Source organism: Anas acuta, chromosome 9, assembly GCF_963932015.1.
Source record: "Anas acuta chromosome 9, bAnaAcu1.1, whole genome shotgun sequence".
NCBI classification, from domain to species: domain Eukaryota; kingdom Metazoa; phylum Chordata; class Aves; order Anseriformes; family Anatidae; genus Anas; species Anas acuta.
Window position 1 is genome coordinate 92651 of NC_088987.1, and position 16037 is coordinate 108687.

The window sequence follows — 16037 nt, forward strand, 5'->3', positions numbered from 1 at the left end:
CTTTGGTGAATACAATAAAAAGTTGCACAATGTCTCTCTGTGTGAAGAGTAAACAAAACATTCTGGTAACCTCGTTAGTACACGTAATCTTCAAAGGAATTTTTTCAGTTTCTGCCAACCTACTGTAACACAAATTGCTGCTTAGACTGTTATCAGATTGTAAATCTTTCATCTGAATTGATGATAACTAAGTTTAATTACATTATTCGTTGTCTTTATCATTGTCTCTATAGCTTGTATACTACTGAGAAAATAAGTTCTGTTAAGTCTGTCTGAAGAATGCAACTTTTTAAGTGCACTGTTAAAAGCTCTAAGTGAAAACAGCTGCCCCTAGTGTGTCTGCTCCTTGTTGACATAACTAAAAGCAAGGCAGGCCCTTTAAATGCAGACTTTCTGTTGCCTGTTAAGCTTGCTCTTTCTGAATCTACAGATCTCTTTGTTTCCCCTTTGTACAGCATTCACAAAACTGATGAGAAGGAGGACTGAGGTTACTGCTATCACGGAGGCATTTGCACACTGATGCATACTTGGATAAGCTCTTCTAACCCACCACAGTTCCCTTGTAAATATAATTTTAGCACAAAGAATGGAAAATATAGCTAAAATGGTCTTCCAGGATTTCAAGGACTGGTCTTCAAGGATTGGAGCCGGGGGGGGGGTGGTGGCAGGGGAAGAATGTTTACTTTTCATTCCCAAGCAATTTCAGTACTACTCAAATGGAAATGAGGCTCAGAAATTCCACAGAATGAACTTTCTACATTATCCTTCTCATGCCCTATCACTGAGCGGGATAAGACACATTCTTCAGTGATTAAAAGCATAATAGATATTCAAAGCTCAAGATAATCTTAACTGTTACCATTATTTAAACTGACTACTCAGTGCAGAAGGCTATACTTCTGTTTTATTCAAATTCTGCACATCTTTTGTACCAGCTAGTTTAATTGAATAAAAGCAACAAAATTGGACCTGAAACCTAGGACTTTTAAAAAGCACCTAACTGAAATTTGCAATAGCATTTTTTCAAGCATACATCCATTGTATTATGGTTATGTCTGAAGCTTTAGGAATACCAGGCCAACTGTAAACTTGCAAATTGTAAAGACTTCTATTAAAAAAAACAATTGTCAGTCTCTTGGGCCTTCTTTTTTTTTTTGAACTCTGAGTACACTCATTCAAAATTATACATTTCATTGTACAGCTTAAAATATCTGTAATAACTACAATCTTCTTTGAAGCTATTTTTTTAATGCTCAGAAAAATCTTGATTTTTTTTTGGATAAAATACTTCTATCCAGAACATAGAAGATTCAGAACATAACTAAAGTGAAACAAGTTTCCTTTATCAACATACAAAACTAAACTTTATTTACCATGATTGTGTTATACAGATAGATTACCAATTGTAATCATAATTCCTACACAAAAGTTCAGTTGCTGACAGAAAACTGAAGTTCATAATATCACTTTTTGAAACTTTCTAAATAGCTGCATTAAATGGATAATTCTGTTTCTGTCCAAAAGACTTGAACCAAAGCCAAGTTTTTAAAATATGACCGAATCTATGATGAAATTTATGAATTTCCCAGATTGGCATCACATGCTCAGAACAGTTTCTGTAAGGATCTTTTTTTCTTTCCTTTTCCACATAAGAAAGTCAGTGTTCAGTGGAAAGATTGTTTTGCTGGGGTTGTGTATGCCTCATTTGTAAATTAACTGAGGTTAAAAAATAAAATATTTACATCCTCTTATACTACTGAAATTCAAAGCCATTTCTTAATACTCAGCTAACAGTTATTCATGTACACGTGGACTGTTTGGTTTATGTGTGTTCAAATTGCCATTGAACAGAGGAGCAGAAACAGTACGTTATCAGTATCCCTGAAATCCTCTTATTTACTTGAGGGAAAAAAAACTGTTCTTTGCCTTAGTCCCTTGACAACTGTGAATTACTGTTTTTTGATTTGCCAAAGAAATGCATGTTCCTTCTACTGAAAAACAAAACAGAAAGTTTTGTGTGCACAATTTTTCAATTACATCTTTTTATCAAGCCTCACCTGAACATTTAATATATGCATGTGCCTGAGCATACACCTATTATCTTTCTCCTAAGAATCTCAAAAATAAATAAATAAATAAATTGATGTGACTGAGTTTCCCATGTCTGCATTAGTATCTTCAGAGAGTGTTTGAAGAACAGAAGCCTCTCTCCTCTGGTAGACAGAGCCTAAAAAAAATGAGTACCTATCTTAATTGCTTAAGTAACAAAGCTACAGTTTGCTGTCATTCATATTATCTTGTTTTAAACCACAATACCTCATTTCTTATACTAAAGGTGTTGAAAACTTGTGACTGTTCACATAGTCCTCAAAGTTGCATTGAAAAATATAAAATTGATTTTTTCTTCAAAAATTTTCTAAAAGTGGAAATTCAAAAAATCAATATTCTGAAAAAAAAAAAAAAAAGAGGAGTTTTCTGAAAAGAAGTCTGAACGAAGGCTCACAGGGAGATTGAAATGAAACTTCACAATTTCATGATATTTCCCTAATACAAGTGATGTGTTTGGTGCTCTAATTGTGCTGCTATTCTGACTTTTAAAACCTTTGCAGGTAAATACCCTTCAAAGTTTGGTGGATCTTCATTTTTCCTCTGCCATCTAGTCTTTTCCAATGTGGATTAAAGCTGCCATCCAACATCTGAAGAATAGGGAGGGGCATTAGCAAATCATACTTCAGTGAGACTCACTTTTACCTACAAGAGGAAAATTACTCCCCAAAATGCAAAGGTGGGTGCACTCCACTGTCTTTTACTGCAAATGTTTGCCCACAATTATTTGAGGTCAAAAATGAGTCTCTAGACCTATTTGCAGTTGCAATGGGTTAAACAAATGATATTGCTACTCCAGACACAGCATCTTAATATTCTGACAAAATGTATGGGCTTTAATGAATAATGCTGGCATTCCTACCTCTACGTTTCAGCATTAACTCCTCACTAACAGAGGAGTTAATTTTACTATTTTACGTGTAGATTTGAGCAGATAGCACATGCATAGGAAACCTTCAAAAGAAGGGTTACCTATCTGCCAGCAAGGTGTGATCTTTATCCTGGCTCTATGGCTCGCTTCCTCCATCTATGGTTACGGTAAAGTCTGTATTCTGCAAATGGAGAGTCAGACAGCTATGCTGTCTCAAACATCACCATCAAAGCAGTCAGGTATGTCTGGATTTCAAATCAGTTAATATTCCTTACAGGAATCCTGTAGGTTTTTTTTTGTTTGTTTTTAGCTAATAGGCATTACTTGTTAGTGACAGCATATTTAGAACTGAATAAGGTTTGCCTGATTTGATTAAGTAATTAAATTTAATTCTGCCTTAACCCCTACAAAACACACACACACAAACAAACAAACAAAACACTATTAGCCTTTGGTACTAACACCATCAATTTCAAATGAATAATCTGCCCATTTAAAAGCTGTGTTGTCAAGTTGGCCAGGGCGATGGAGATTCCAATATCTGGATTATGGATAAAGAGGGTTGCAGATTCAATATGTTCAATGAAAACATCTTTTCTTTTCATTTATGCCGCTAAAATATGAGACACAAGCCTGTGTTAGAGAAGAAATGTAGATTCATATGACACAATCACAGATGAAGTAAAGACAACTGAACCTTGTCAGTGTTTAGGCAGAGCCAATAATAAGATTACTATGGAAAAAGCTGTGAAACCAGATACTTTGTGTCTTCTGTCAGCTACACTCAATATTTTTCATTATCAGAGACAGATACCATTGGAAAGTGGAGAGGACAGATACAGGAGCAAGAAGAAGGGTTAAGTGTTTCCAGGTGTAACTTTCAGGTATTTCATTGCTCTTATCTAGCATATTAAAATCTACCTCAATAGATTCTGTTTGTCTAAAAATAAGCCTGTGTTTTCCCCATGACTGAGATGGAGTCTGAACAGAATAGTTAATTTATTTGATTTCCTCAATGAAACGGAGCTCTTCACCTTAGAAACATTTTACAATTTTAGCATTTTTCTGCTCTGGATGTATACCCCACACATACTAGTTTTTATCCAAATAACCAAAATCTTTTTTCAATCCTTAACAAAATAAGCAGCTCCATGGTTTATAAGCATGAGCTCAGCAAGATTTTCCAAGATATTTGGTAGGAATTGATTGTTAAGGTTTTGTTTATTTGTTTGCTGTCTGTCCTCAAGCAATATCCATAAATCCATAAGAATGTGGGATTATCATTTAAGTTGTGTTATAATATGACATATATTTAAACCTATGGAAAAAAAATGTGTAGTTCCACAGTCCCTATTTTGTCATCATGTCTATCATTTGCCTCTGAACATCCATGACACCCTGAATTGTCACCCAAAAGACTAGATACATTTTTAACCATCAGTAATTTCTTTATTGCTTCATTCAACTTAATAGAAACTAAACAATTAAGTTTAGCTCTATTATTCAAATCCTACAGGAAGAAATCAGTTTTCCAAAGTATTTGTCAGAGGAATATAAAGGCAAAATCTCAAAGTTATCTTAAACAGAATTAAATTACTTAAATGTTCTATTTTTTTTTTTCCTAAATATTTTATCCAGAACTGTTGCTTATAGTATGGCTTACACTTCTAACAGTGCAAATTTAATATTCAATTTTCATATGCCTGAGCTCCATTTGTTCTGATGTAACAAGGTTACATGCATCACTGCTAGTCTGAAGCATGTCGTTTGCCTTCTGTGTTTTCACTCTCTTGAAGATAGAGTGCAAGATCAAATGTTGCCCAAGCAGCTGTAGATGAACCATATGTCCACTTTATTGTGAATCCCTGAATTTCCATGAGGAATGAAACAATAATTCCTTAGCTGCCAATTTTAAAAAGATGATTTTTTTTCCTCTGATTATTATTGGCAAGAATGTTAGCCTTCTCTTGCAGCAAAGTCAGGGTATTCACAAGAGTACTAGTAAACTAGCACTGGGTGCTCCCAGTGCAGGGTACCTTCCTATATTCCCTCAATTCCCATAACGCTTGACTCCTTCCCCCTCTCCAAAAAAAAAAAAAAATAATAATAATAATAATAATAAAAGTCTCCCTCCAGGTAGAAAAGAAGAGGCCCAGTGCACCTATTAAGCCATACTAATTAGCATATATGACTTCAGAGTGGTGTATCTGATCTTTAAATCAGGCCTGGATGTCTTTCTAAAAGCCTTACCTCAGCAAGACTTGCTAAAATTTTTCAGTGATTGATTTGTGCAGTTAATAAGCTTCTAGGACAGAATAGGATAGACTACTGCCTTTCATGACCATTATGGTCTGTCTGTAACTAAACTTAACCATTTAGAAACTTGGCTTCATCCAATAAACTAATTCTCAAGGTAGAATTCCTCCAGATATAGTGGAATTTGAATCAGGCCATATCATAACAACAAATACTCACATGTTCTAAACAAAGACAGGAGGAGACTATAAAAGTAGTTTTACTGCAGTTTATTAAAAAAAAAAAAAAAAAAAAAAAAAGGCAGGCTTAGGACAAAAGCAGTTCCATGGTATTTAAACCTCCCTATTGTCAGAACAAGCTGGAAGGTAAGAAGTGAAGAGTCATGGCTATGCACAACTGGACAGGTTAGAAAACAGCTTTTCTTTAGGAAATTACAGATGTCCAGTATTTAGCCATCAAACCGTTCAGATACCTTCCTCCACAATACAGACATTCTAGAAAGAAAGATTGAAGACAAAGATTTCACTTGTCTTTGCAGCAACTAAATCTGCCATCTTAAATGCTGGGGAAGCCATTCTCTCCCTCTTTTTTTTTTTTTTTTTTTTTGGTGCTTGTGTGGCAGAAGCAATGAAGATTTCCTTGCCATTTTCAGAGAATCCCAGCCTGAAAACAAACAAACAAAAAAAAAAGGAATGAAGTGGAAGACTCGCTTTTTTCAACTCAATTTAGAAGTTGTTTGACTCTTAAATATCCATATCCAACCTAAATTCAACATACATTCAGGGCACAAGAGGTGACCCTGCTCTGCTCCCACAGGAAGATATTCCTTTCGACTTCACTGAAAGCTAGGTTGGTTTTCAGATTTCTTTCTCTGGCAAGAAACATGTTTTTGAGAGAAACTGCCTCAGGCCATGACCTCATTATAGGCTGCTGTTATAGTCAAGTCCTACAAGCAACGCTTCCTTGTCTGCTTGCCCAAGGCCCTCCATGGCACTCACAGCTTCTCTGAACATGCTGCTCAGCACCGTTCAAGGATGCTTGCACTATGTAGTCACTGCCATCCTACCTGCCCTGGCCTCCCCACACTGCTTCCCAAAGCATTTGCAAGAAAGCTTACATGTTGAAGATATCCCCCCACACTGTGTGTGGTGTCAGGTGTGTGTGTGTGTGCGTGTGCAGGTGTACATATATGTGTGTGCATGTGGGTGCACATACATGTTTTTAGGGCATTGTTGCTTTCCCTGACCCAGAAATCTTTCTTGAATGTTCTGTCAACACTGATACTGCTAGCTACATAAAAACCCTGAAGGCTGTTTCATTCGAGTGCAGATGGACAGGGAGAAGTAAGCATCCCTCATTTCACCTTACCTCCAAAGTCAGGGAAAGTGAATGCCAGTAGAACACATCACTTAAAACTGGTGTGCATCAGTCACTTGAACTCTGGAATTTGAACTAATTCTTGTGCCAAAGCAGAGCCCTCTCAGTTATCATTTCAATAACCTAGTGAAAATACAGTAAATACTGATGCCTGGACTGTAGTAAGTGCTACTTACTACCTCGCATCTTCTTTTTGCTGTGAGATCTATGCATTCATAAGAATGACTTTACATTGAATGCTAGAAGAAAGATGCTCAGAAGCCTCTGCTGACATGGGAGTAAAATTTTATTTTTATTTTTATTTTATTTTATTTTTATTTTTAATCCCAGCCTCAAAAGTTAGAGTGAGCAGACAGTCATCCCTGTATAGCACAAGGATGCAGCAGATCTACTGTCAGTACATATTGTCTGCTCTTAATATGCAGTGGAACAGAGAATGCATTAACCAGAAGACTACGTCTTCTATTGAGAGAAATTGCTGAAGCTAAACTGACCTTGTAGATGCTGAAGAAAGAAGACAGCCTCGGGTCTTTTGTTACCTGAACAAAAACAGAATAGGTCCCACAGAGTGTCCGTTTCAACTCAGCAGCCACTTTGAGAAAACAGATGATCAACTGCAGTCCACTAAGAGCTATCAGAATAGAGAGTAAAATGATGTTCCATTCCACTGCATTAGCAGGTTCAGTGCACTGTGACCAAGCAGAGTAATCTGTGAGGTACCTATTAGAGAAACAGCAATGTGAAGCAAATTAAATACGGTGTATGCAATTATATTTAAATACACATTATTTTAACTTTCCTATATAGAAAACCCATACTGGACTTTATATGCTTAAGCTTTAAGAGCCAGACTCTGGTCTTTCATTACACCACTGTAAATCCTGGATAGGTTTGCCAAACACAGCAGAATAGAGACTTATGTACCTCATATACACCTGTTTCATTAATTTCTCTGTTAGACACCCAAGTGCTTAGAAAGACACTGCATTTTTGTTTTTCCAATGGCAGATGTCGGTCAAGGGAAGTGACTGTCCCGCTTTACTTTGTGGTGGTGCGGCCTCCCATTGAGCACTGTGTGCAGTTCAGAGCACCACCGTACAAAAAGGATGCAAAACTGTTGAAGAGTGTCCAGAGGAGGGCAACGAAGATGGTGAAGGGACTAGAGGAGAAGACGTATGAGAAGTGGCTGAGGTCACTTGGCATGTTCAGCCTGGAAAAGAGGAGGCTGAAGGGAGACCTCATCACAGTCTACAGCTTCCTCATGGGAGGGAGTGGAGGGGAAGGCGCCAATCTATTCTTAATCACCAGTGATAGAACCCATGGGAATGGTGTCAGGCTGAGGCAGGGGAAGTTTAGGCTTGACATCAGGAAGAGGTTCTTCACTGAGAGGGTGGTTGCACACTGGAACAGGCTCCCCAGGAAGTAGTCACTGCACCAAGCCTGTCGGAGTTCAAGAAGCATTTGGACTGTGCATTTAGTCACATGGTCTAAAATTTTGGGTAGACCTGTGTGGTGCCAGGAGTTGGACTCAATGATCCTTATAGGTCCCTTCCAACTCAGGATATTCTATGATTCTATAATTCTATAACAGCTTAGTAGGTAGTATTGGTGATAGGAGGACGGTTGGACTAGATGATCTTGTAGGTCTTTTCCAACCTTGTGTTTCTATGATTCTATGACTTTCCTTTTATTAATTTAATTTTAGCTCTAAGTTAAGTCCAGCTGAACACCCAAATTACATCATTCTGATCAGTGCATGCAACCTTGTAAGTGTCACTACATGCAAATTCCAGTTGTTTTAGAGCCACACTTTGCATCCTTGAGGATCCTGTATGTGCATGATTTACATGTGCTAGTTATGCCCTTTTAACTGTGAGACATGCAGTAGCCTGGGGTTTAATTGCAAGAAGCTTTGTTAGAATCACTTGCTCAGTGATGCTGTTTTTTTCCCCAACCATTTGTAATTGAAAGCCTCTGACAAATTTAATCCTCAGTGCATTCATCTGCAGCTGGAAGAGCCTGACAAATATAACTTGAAAAATTCAAGTCTTATACAACCTTAATCTTTTAAAGGCAGAATGTAAAATCTTGTGGAAGCATTGCCAGAGTACACATTTGAATAAAACCTTTCATGCTTCTAGGAGTCTGGGACACCAACAACACTTTGTCTACCTTCCTCAGGTGTTTTTTGTTTTGTTTTGTTTTGTTTTGAGACATAGCAGCTCTCTGCAAAACTTTCCAATGATCAAACTGCAGACTTTTGAGTCTATTGGAGTTAAACAGAAACCTACTAAATTATTAAACATAAAAATTCCATCTATAGTCTTTGAACCAAGAACTTGAGGAATTTGAGACAATATTGAGGAAGTATCCATCTACACTGAATCTAATCTTACATTCTTTACTTCACATGGTTGTGACCATCACCAGATAAAGAATGCTTGGCTAGATGGACCTCCAGGTTTGATCAGTACAAAGATTCTTACATTTAAGCTTTTCTTATAAGGAAGCAAATACCTTTCTTTGAAGGTTCTGGTGCTCACTGAACAAGCTGAAAAACTTCACTCTTACAATATAGGTCTTGTGTTCAAGAGATTGTGCCATTTTATGTAAGGGTCTGACAGAATTTGTCTGACTATTTTTTTGATGAACAGTTTCTTCCAGGAGTTAACACTGATGTTTCTTACCCTCCAACAGTATTTTTGAAGATGTAGTCCCATCCATTTGATGAATTGCAGAATGGGCCTTGGATCAATCCCAAGGTAAAAATTATGCAACTGTATCCAGAGAAAGCAACTCCAAGCAGGGCTAACACAATTGAAATAAAACTCTAAAGTAAAGAGAGAAAAACATTACTATACGGGCAGTCTCCACTGAACATACACTCATTCTCCCTGACCAGCTGCTTCCTTGAGGTTGAATTTCACATGTGGTTGCCCCACTCTTCAAAATTCAGAGAGAAAAATACCAAATAATGAACAGTAAACATACATATGCAGACGAAAGATTAAGGCAGAATTTATGACAGTTTTACAACTCTCAGTTAAATTTTGTTTGTGGATCTTTTTAAAACTTGTGTTTTTGCAAAATTGTGTCTCAGTATGCTAGAGGAATACATGCCTGCATTAAACATATTTGCATCCCAGACAGTATATATTGACCTGTTACTAGAAAAAATAACTTCCACATAATACAAGCAAGGGGATGAAACTATTTAGAAGGAGCATTCAATTAAAATTCTACTGCATTTTATGTTTTTATTTTATTTTACAAGGATTTTTGTTTGTTTTTCTTCCATTCTGCATATGCATCAATGGAATCAGCTGCACATTCTGTGACCTCTCAACCTGACTTAGAATCCTTCTCTGTGAAAGAAAATGGAACCAGAGCAGAAGAGAGCTAAGAAGGATGTACTGAAAACACAGGAACAGGAAGATGCCAAGAACAAATGTTGATTAGGTACACAAAAAATAAAAGATAGACTCACCCTGTAGGTTTTATTACAGCTCTCACTCTGGCAGCACTGATGGAACACACTACACTCCAGAGCTATGAGAATTACTGCCAAGAGAAGGATCTGTAAGGGCACATTATAAAGTGAGTAAAATGACTGCAGATATATTGAGCCAAATTCTCTCTGCCCTAATCAAGATAACTGTATCTGTTATGCGCTGCTGAGATTTTAAATCTGCACTAGGAAAGCATCACAGACCTGGTCTGTGTTCACTAGATTTAATAGTAGTGTCTCCCATCCCAGTGAAGTGTTACTAGCATGGACACAGCTATACTAGTGAAACTGAAACAAACAAACAAACAAACAAAAAAACAGGCTCACAAATGAAAGATTTAATAACAATGAAAGGAAGGATATATCATTGATCTAGTCACATCAGTTCAACAGCTTCTTCCTGACAGTTACGTGGATCAGGATGTCACTTCCCTTACCAACGCAGCTATGCTAGAAGTCAGTAGTACAAGCCTAAGTTTGATTCAGCTGGAATTTGCTTTTCTTTCTTTGTAAAGTACGCATACTGTTTTTCTCAGAATATTTAAACCTGATTATTTAAACCTGATACTAGAAACACAATAAATAAGATTTGGACTCCAGAACCAAAAGTTGCTACTCAGAAAGGCACTGGTTTGAATGGATAAATATAAAAAGGAGGAGTTTCTGAAACTGTTTGGAAAAACAAAACAGATGGCCCTAGATTTGTCACTTATGAGGGCTGGAAGTTAGGAGAAAAACACAAGAAGAAAGAGCTAAGAGTTAACTCAGAAATGTAATGTTATCAATCACAGCAGCATTTTAAGTAACCCATTGTTTGGAACTACATAAAATGCCATGAGCCACCAGAAGCTTTGCTGACATTAGGGTTTTTATCACTGGGATGAGCTCTAGCAAAACATGTTGCTAGCATATGCATGCTAGCACAACACTATCTTCTCACATGCTGCTGCCCTGTTTGTAACAGGAAAATATATACATCATTAATAAATTGGTAATGATCCCAAGGCTAAAAATATTTCAAAATATGAATGTAGCTTTTGCAGTTAAATTTTGCTAAATTTTCAACTATCCTTTTGCATTCAAATTCTTTCCCTGAGAGTTTTTTTTTTTTTTTTTCCCTATAGGGAAAAAGATTATTTTTTTCTTCTGCTTTAGGAAGAATACATACTTTTAAATGAATCCTTCATGTTTAAATACCTCTCACAGTTCAGCAGCTTCATAAAACCACCTTATTCATACACATTAGCTCTTTAAAATACGGGTTGTGTAAACAAACTTTTATCACATTACTACTTTCTGTTCCTGAGGCTACGGTTCTTTATGAACATAGCGAACAGCATGAGTAGTAGGCAACTCTATGTTAATTTATTACTGAAGATGAGCACATTACAAATAAAATGGAGAAAATCCAACTATGCCAGGCATAATGAGACTATCTTCTGTATTTAACCTAACAACAGTGAAACTTGATGTCCTGTGAACTGTAATCAGTCTTCTAAATACTGGACTGTATACAGCTCTTAAAAACATCTGAACAGTCATGACAGGCTTTTTTTCAGATTTTTGTTTTGCTTTGTCTTGCTAAAAGAGCTTTAATTCAAAGTCCATAGAGGATTATATCAAAATAGTTCCTGACTCAATAATTTAAGTGTAAATTACATATAAAAAAAATCAAGCAGAAAAAACAAACAAACAACAACAACAACAACAAAAAAACAGCCTTGCAAAATCACATATATGAAATTAAATAGCATATGTAGCATGTCATTCAATATAGTCATAATTTCTTCAGTTTGATCAATTTTTTCTGTCTGCAGTATTTTGACAATGAAATCCATTTTCCCTTTAAAGACACAATTACTTTGCTGCCCCGTAACCCAAGATTATTTGCAGTTGAATTGCAATTCATTAAAAAAAAATCCATAAAATCAACACTTACCATCACACCTGAGAAACAGATCCCTTCGAAATACCACACATAGTTGGGAAGCTGGAAACTGGTGGCATATGAAGCATTCCCGTTAGGGAAGTATAATAGGACATTAACAACAATACTCCAAAGTGCAAGAGGTATCAGCAGACAACTCAAACAACTTCGACATGCCTCTAAAGCCATTTCTCAAGAATATTAAAAGTTTTGCTCTTCTAAGCTAACAAAATGTTACAAGGTTTTAATTATGAAAAGCGTTCTGGACCTCCTTAGTTTGACTCAGTAGTTTAATATACACAAGGACCTGGTGATGGGTATAACTCCAGTGCTAGAGAAGTGCTTAACTGTTAGCAGAACAACAGACAAATATTGCTGTCTAAACTTTTTGAGCAAATGTCTTTAAATACCAGTTTCCTTTCTCAAAGATCCGCCTTAGTGATCTTCCTAATGAACCATGTCTAGAAGTTAGACTCAGGAAGGAACATCAAAGATCTCATTTCCTAGAGACTGCTTAGAAACACACTCCTCCTGAGAACATGGATTACTGTGTAGCTATTCTGTGACACCAGGCAGATTTCTCAGCTGTACTACAGCATTTTTTTTCCTACTTTAAATGGAGCAGGGAGCTGTTTGATGAATATGTCAAGCCTCTGCACAGAAAGGCTACACATTATCTCAAACTACATAGAGATACCAAATAATAAATCTTAGAAGATATCGTCCTAAGGGCAATAGCTATTGCTATTGGAAAATTGTAGCAGCACAATCTAGAAGAAGGAAACAGGTCCTTCAACTCTTTTCAACTTCACTGAAGCACTTCAGTGGAACATGGCACTGGCTGTTGATATGAGGCATCCTCTCAAAAACACCAACCCAATTCTTGGTCGTGTTGCAGGGAGCACAGAAGCCCAGAAAAAAAATTGCCAGACAGAGTTATATTCACATGTTATTAATTATTCTTTTCAGCAATGTGATGCAGATGAACTTTTTTTTTTTTTTTTTTTTTTTTTTTTGTGTGAGATAAATTGCGCTTCTCTTAAAAAAAAATAGTTCTTTTATTCTGTGCTTATACTTGAGTACATCTGGCTACAGATCTGACCTAAGTACGTGTGATTTCTTGCACATGACAAAAGGTCTGGGTTTTTGAAATGTGCTTGTGACTTTGAACTGTGAAAAGCAAATCCCAGGCACTTTCCCTGTTTTCATATGTCATCATTCTGTTAGCTCTAACCAACTAAGCATCCTTTCCAGTACAATGGAGCCAGACTTGTTTGAATGCTTGAAGCATGACCCAGACCTTCTTTGCTTGCCCTGGTAAGTCATCAGAAAAGTAATTCAAGGTCAAACTTAGGGTTTACTCAATGGGGATGTCAAGGTCAGTGAACAAAATCATTGGGGCTCTATCAAAACTGAAAAGGCTGATTTTAGAAGCAATGATGTCATGACATATTTTCGTTCTGATTCCCCATGAGCTGTTTTAGGCCATACACGTGTAAGGCTTCTCTCATGATCTCTTAAAAGCTGTTTGGGTTGCATGTTGTAACTAATTCCTTCCTACTGCTTTGAATAAGGTCACCCAAGGAAATGGGCATGGTGTTACTCATGCAAACAAACCATTTTTTTCTTCTATTCATTATCCACTGTATCTCTCCCTTTCCTCATTTTCCTCTCTCCCTTCTTTTTCTAAGAGGTTTCACTTTGAAGTCCTCAGACTTTATTCTGAGGATCTTCCTATACTTTCTGTTTTACTCCTTGATCATTGTGGGCATGTTTTCAGGCCTCCCTATAACTGAAACAAGTGATAAACCTCACCTGGCAGACACACATGTGTGGCATAAACACTTTCCCTTACAGAACAGAGAAAATAGTTGAATTAACAGCAGGCACATCACATCCCAGGATTGATTTATATTACAAAATTCATAGATCATTGAATAGACCAAAATCTTTTTTTCTAAGAGCAAAGGCCAAATTACAAAGGCAGGTTAGTTTATAAATAAATTTGCTACTACTTCCTACAGAAATATGTTCTACTAAGAAGAAACACAGAAAATGACACCTGAGACAGTATTCACTTTGCAGTATACCAACAAATGGCATGACTTATCCTGTATTTAAACCGAGCTCTGCAAATAACAAAAATGACAAACCATGGTATCACAGAATCACAGAATTTCTAGGTTGGAAGAGACCTCAAGATCATCGAGTCCAACCTCACAGCTAACAGTCCCCACTAAACCATATCCCTAAGCTCTACATCTAAATGTCTGTTTTGTTGCTGGCAAACTATACCACTAGAACAGGACACCACAATATTATACCAAGTAGTAAGCAAGCCTGGTAATTAGTTTCTCAAATATCTTACTAAGTGTTGCAAGAACTGGATTCCTCTGTCAATATCCATGAGCTGACTCTGAGCCCTTTACCGAAAACCCTTGTTTACTTTGGACGAATGACTTTTCTGCTAACTGAAATGAACGTAACGTAAAACAACTGCTTCTCCCCAGTGTAATTGATAAAACTCCCCAGACTCTGTCTTGTCCATTAGGCCTTGAAGGAATCCAATAGACTTTTTTTTTTTTTTTTAATAACAATATAAAGGATGAGTAGTAACGCTGTGCTTTCATGTTACATGGATCTGAGCTATAGTTTTAATTCTAAACTCTGGCCTAATAATTCTGCCCGTTGGAATTCCTAACCTTGTTTCGGCTCTCTAATTAGTTTTACAAATCAGAAAGACAAATAACAATTATGAAAGCATAAAGGCAAAAAACTTTGAAGCTTTGTGGGAATTATACCTTATTCCATCAAGACCTTTTTTTCCTCTTCCTTCTCCCCCTCACTCCACACCCCATGTAGATCCTCTTTCACAGTGTTTTTTCACATACAAAGACATCATAGCTCACAGCAAGAAGGAATTGTTTGTGTGTGCATGAGTGCACTTGTTCTCCTCATTCCCATAGCGGGGCAAGAAAGGGATAAGTACAACAAGCAGAAGCTGTACTAAAGAGTGCTCTCAACTAATTCTATGTACTTTATGTATGAAAAAAGGTATCGCAAGAAGTACTTATCCTGAGTTTCTAAATACAAGTTCTTCCCATCTGGGAGTTCTTTTGTGACTGTGGAACCATGTGTGCAACTTCAGATTTTCACAGTTGATTTCTTTTTTTTTCAGAGACATATTTGTACAGGGCAGACTTGGAGGGGAGGACTTCATTCTAGCCTAAGAAACTCTTGAGAGTTTTGGGTTGCTTTAAAGACTGCCCTCTTAGTTAAAAGTAGTACTAAGTATACACTGACACCTGTAGAAAATTCTTTTTGATGCAAACAGAAATTAACTTGACTGTTTTCAAAGAAGACATTAACTGCTAGATTCCAAATTTGAGCACTAATGGTAACCAGCTTCATTTTGTTTAAACAAATGGCATGTCTAATTTTTCCTTCGAAAAATGCCATTGCCAGTAGCACAATGACCCTGCCAGCAATGCTGTTGGCAGCATATCATTCAGGTTTACTTTGCCTGATGGTAAAACATTCACTGCAATATTCTGCAAGATAAACTTCAGAAGGTCTTGCACAGATTCTTTGAAAATACTGCCTCCAGGCTGCTTACGGGTGAAGTCTATTATTTCAGATTAATCTGTCACTGCTGCCCTGAATTTGCACTATACTTTTGGAATGCTGCCATGCCTGGGGTCCTGCTGACCAAAGCTAAGAAACAGGAATTCAGACCCAAATTTTCTTCTGTCTCAAGACTCCAAAGGGGTGAGCACTCCTTGGGAGAAAGAAGCATGAGGGCCAGAAAGCAGTGGCTCAACTGTGCAGGAACTTCCCTCCAGTGCTTGGAATGGCCATCAGGAAAGTACTGCTAGCCCAGACCTAGAACTAATTCTCCACATAGGGTGAAGAGTTTCATTTGTTACAGGGATCTCACTAAGTCTCCACAGCCTTGTTGATGCACATTTGCCTGGCTCAGCTAAATAATCTAA

At 37.1% G+C, this 16037-nt stretch overlaps 1 protein-coding gene across 5 annotated transcripts; it reads right to left on the minus strand.

Annotated features, from left to right (window-relative positions):
• Window positions 1–116: 116 nt before the first annotated feature.
• On the minus strand, window positions 117–12517 carry TM4SF18 (transmembrane 4 L six family member 18). Of its 5 annotated transcripts, XR_011099377.1 has the most exons (6): window positions 12058–12514; window positions 10098–10187; window positions 9298–9440; window positions 7150–7330; window positions 6602–6733; window positions 117–5896 (listed from the first exon to the last, which is right to left on the minus strand). XR_011099377.1 is itself a non-coding variant. In XM_068692191.1 (5 exons), exons 1-5 carry the CDS (start codon window positions 12232–12234, stop codon window positions 5882–5884), a joined length of 651 nt encoding a protein of 216 aa, XP_068548292.1. In that variant the 5' UTR covers window positions 12235–12513; the 3' UTR covers window positions 117–5881. The 5 variants fall into 5 exon arrangements, 4 of the variants coding, with proteins under 4 accessions (XP_068548292.1, XP_068548294.1, XP_068548293.1 ...); XM_068692191.1 differs by lacking the exon at window positions 6602–6733 and having other exon boundaries at window positions 7105–7330; window positions 12058–12513; XM_068692193.1 differs by lacking the exon at window positions 6602–6733 and having other exon boundaries at window positions 12058–12511.
• Window positions 12518–16037: the final 3520 nt, after the last annotated feature.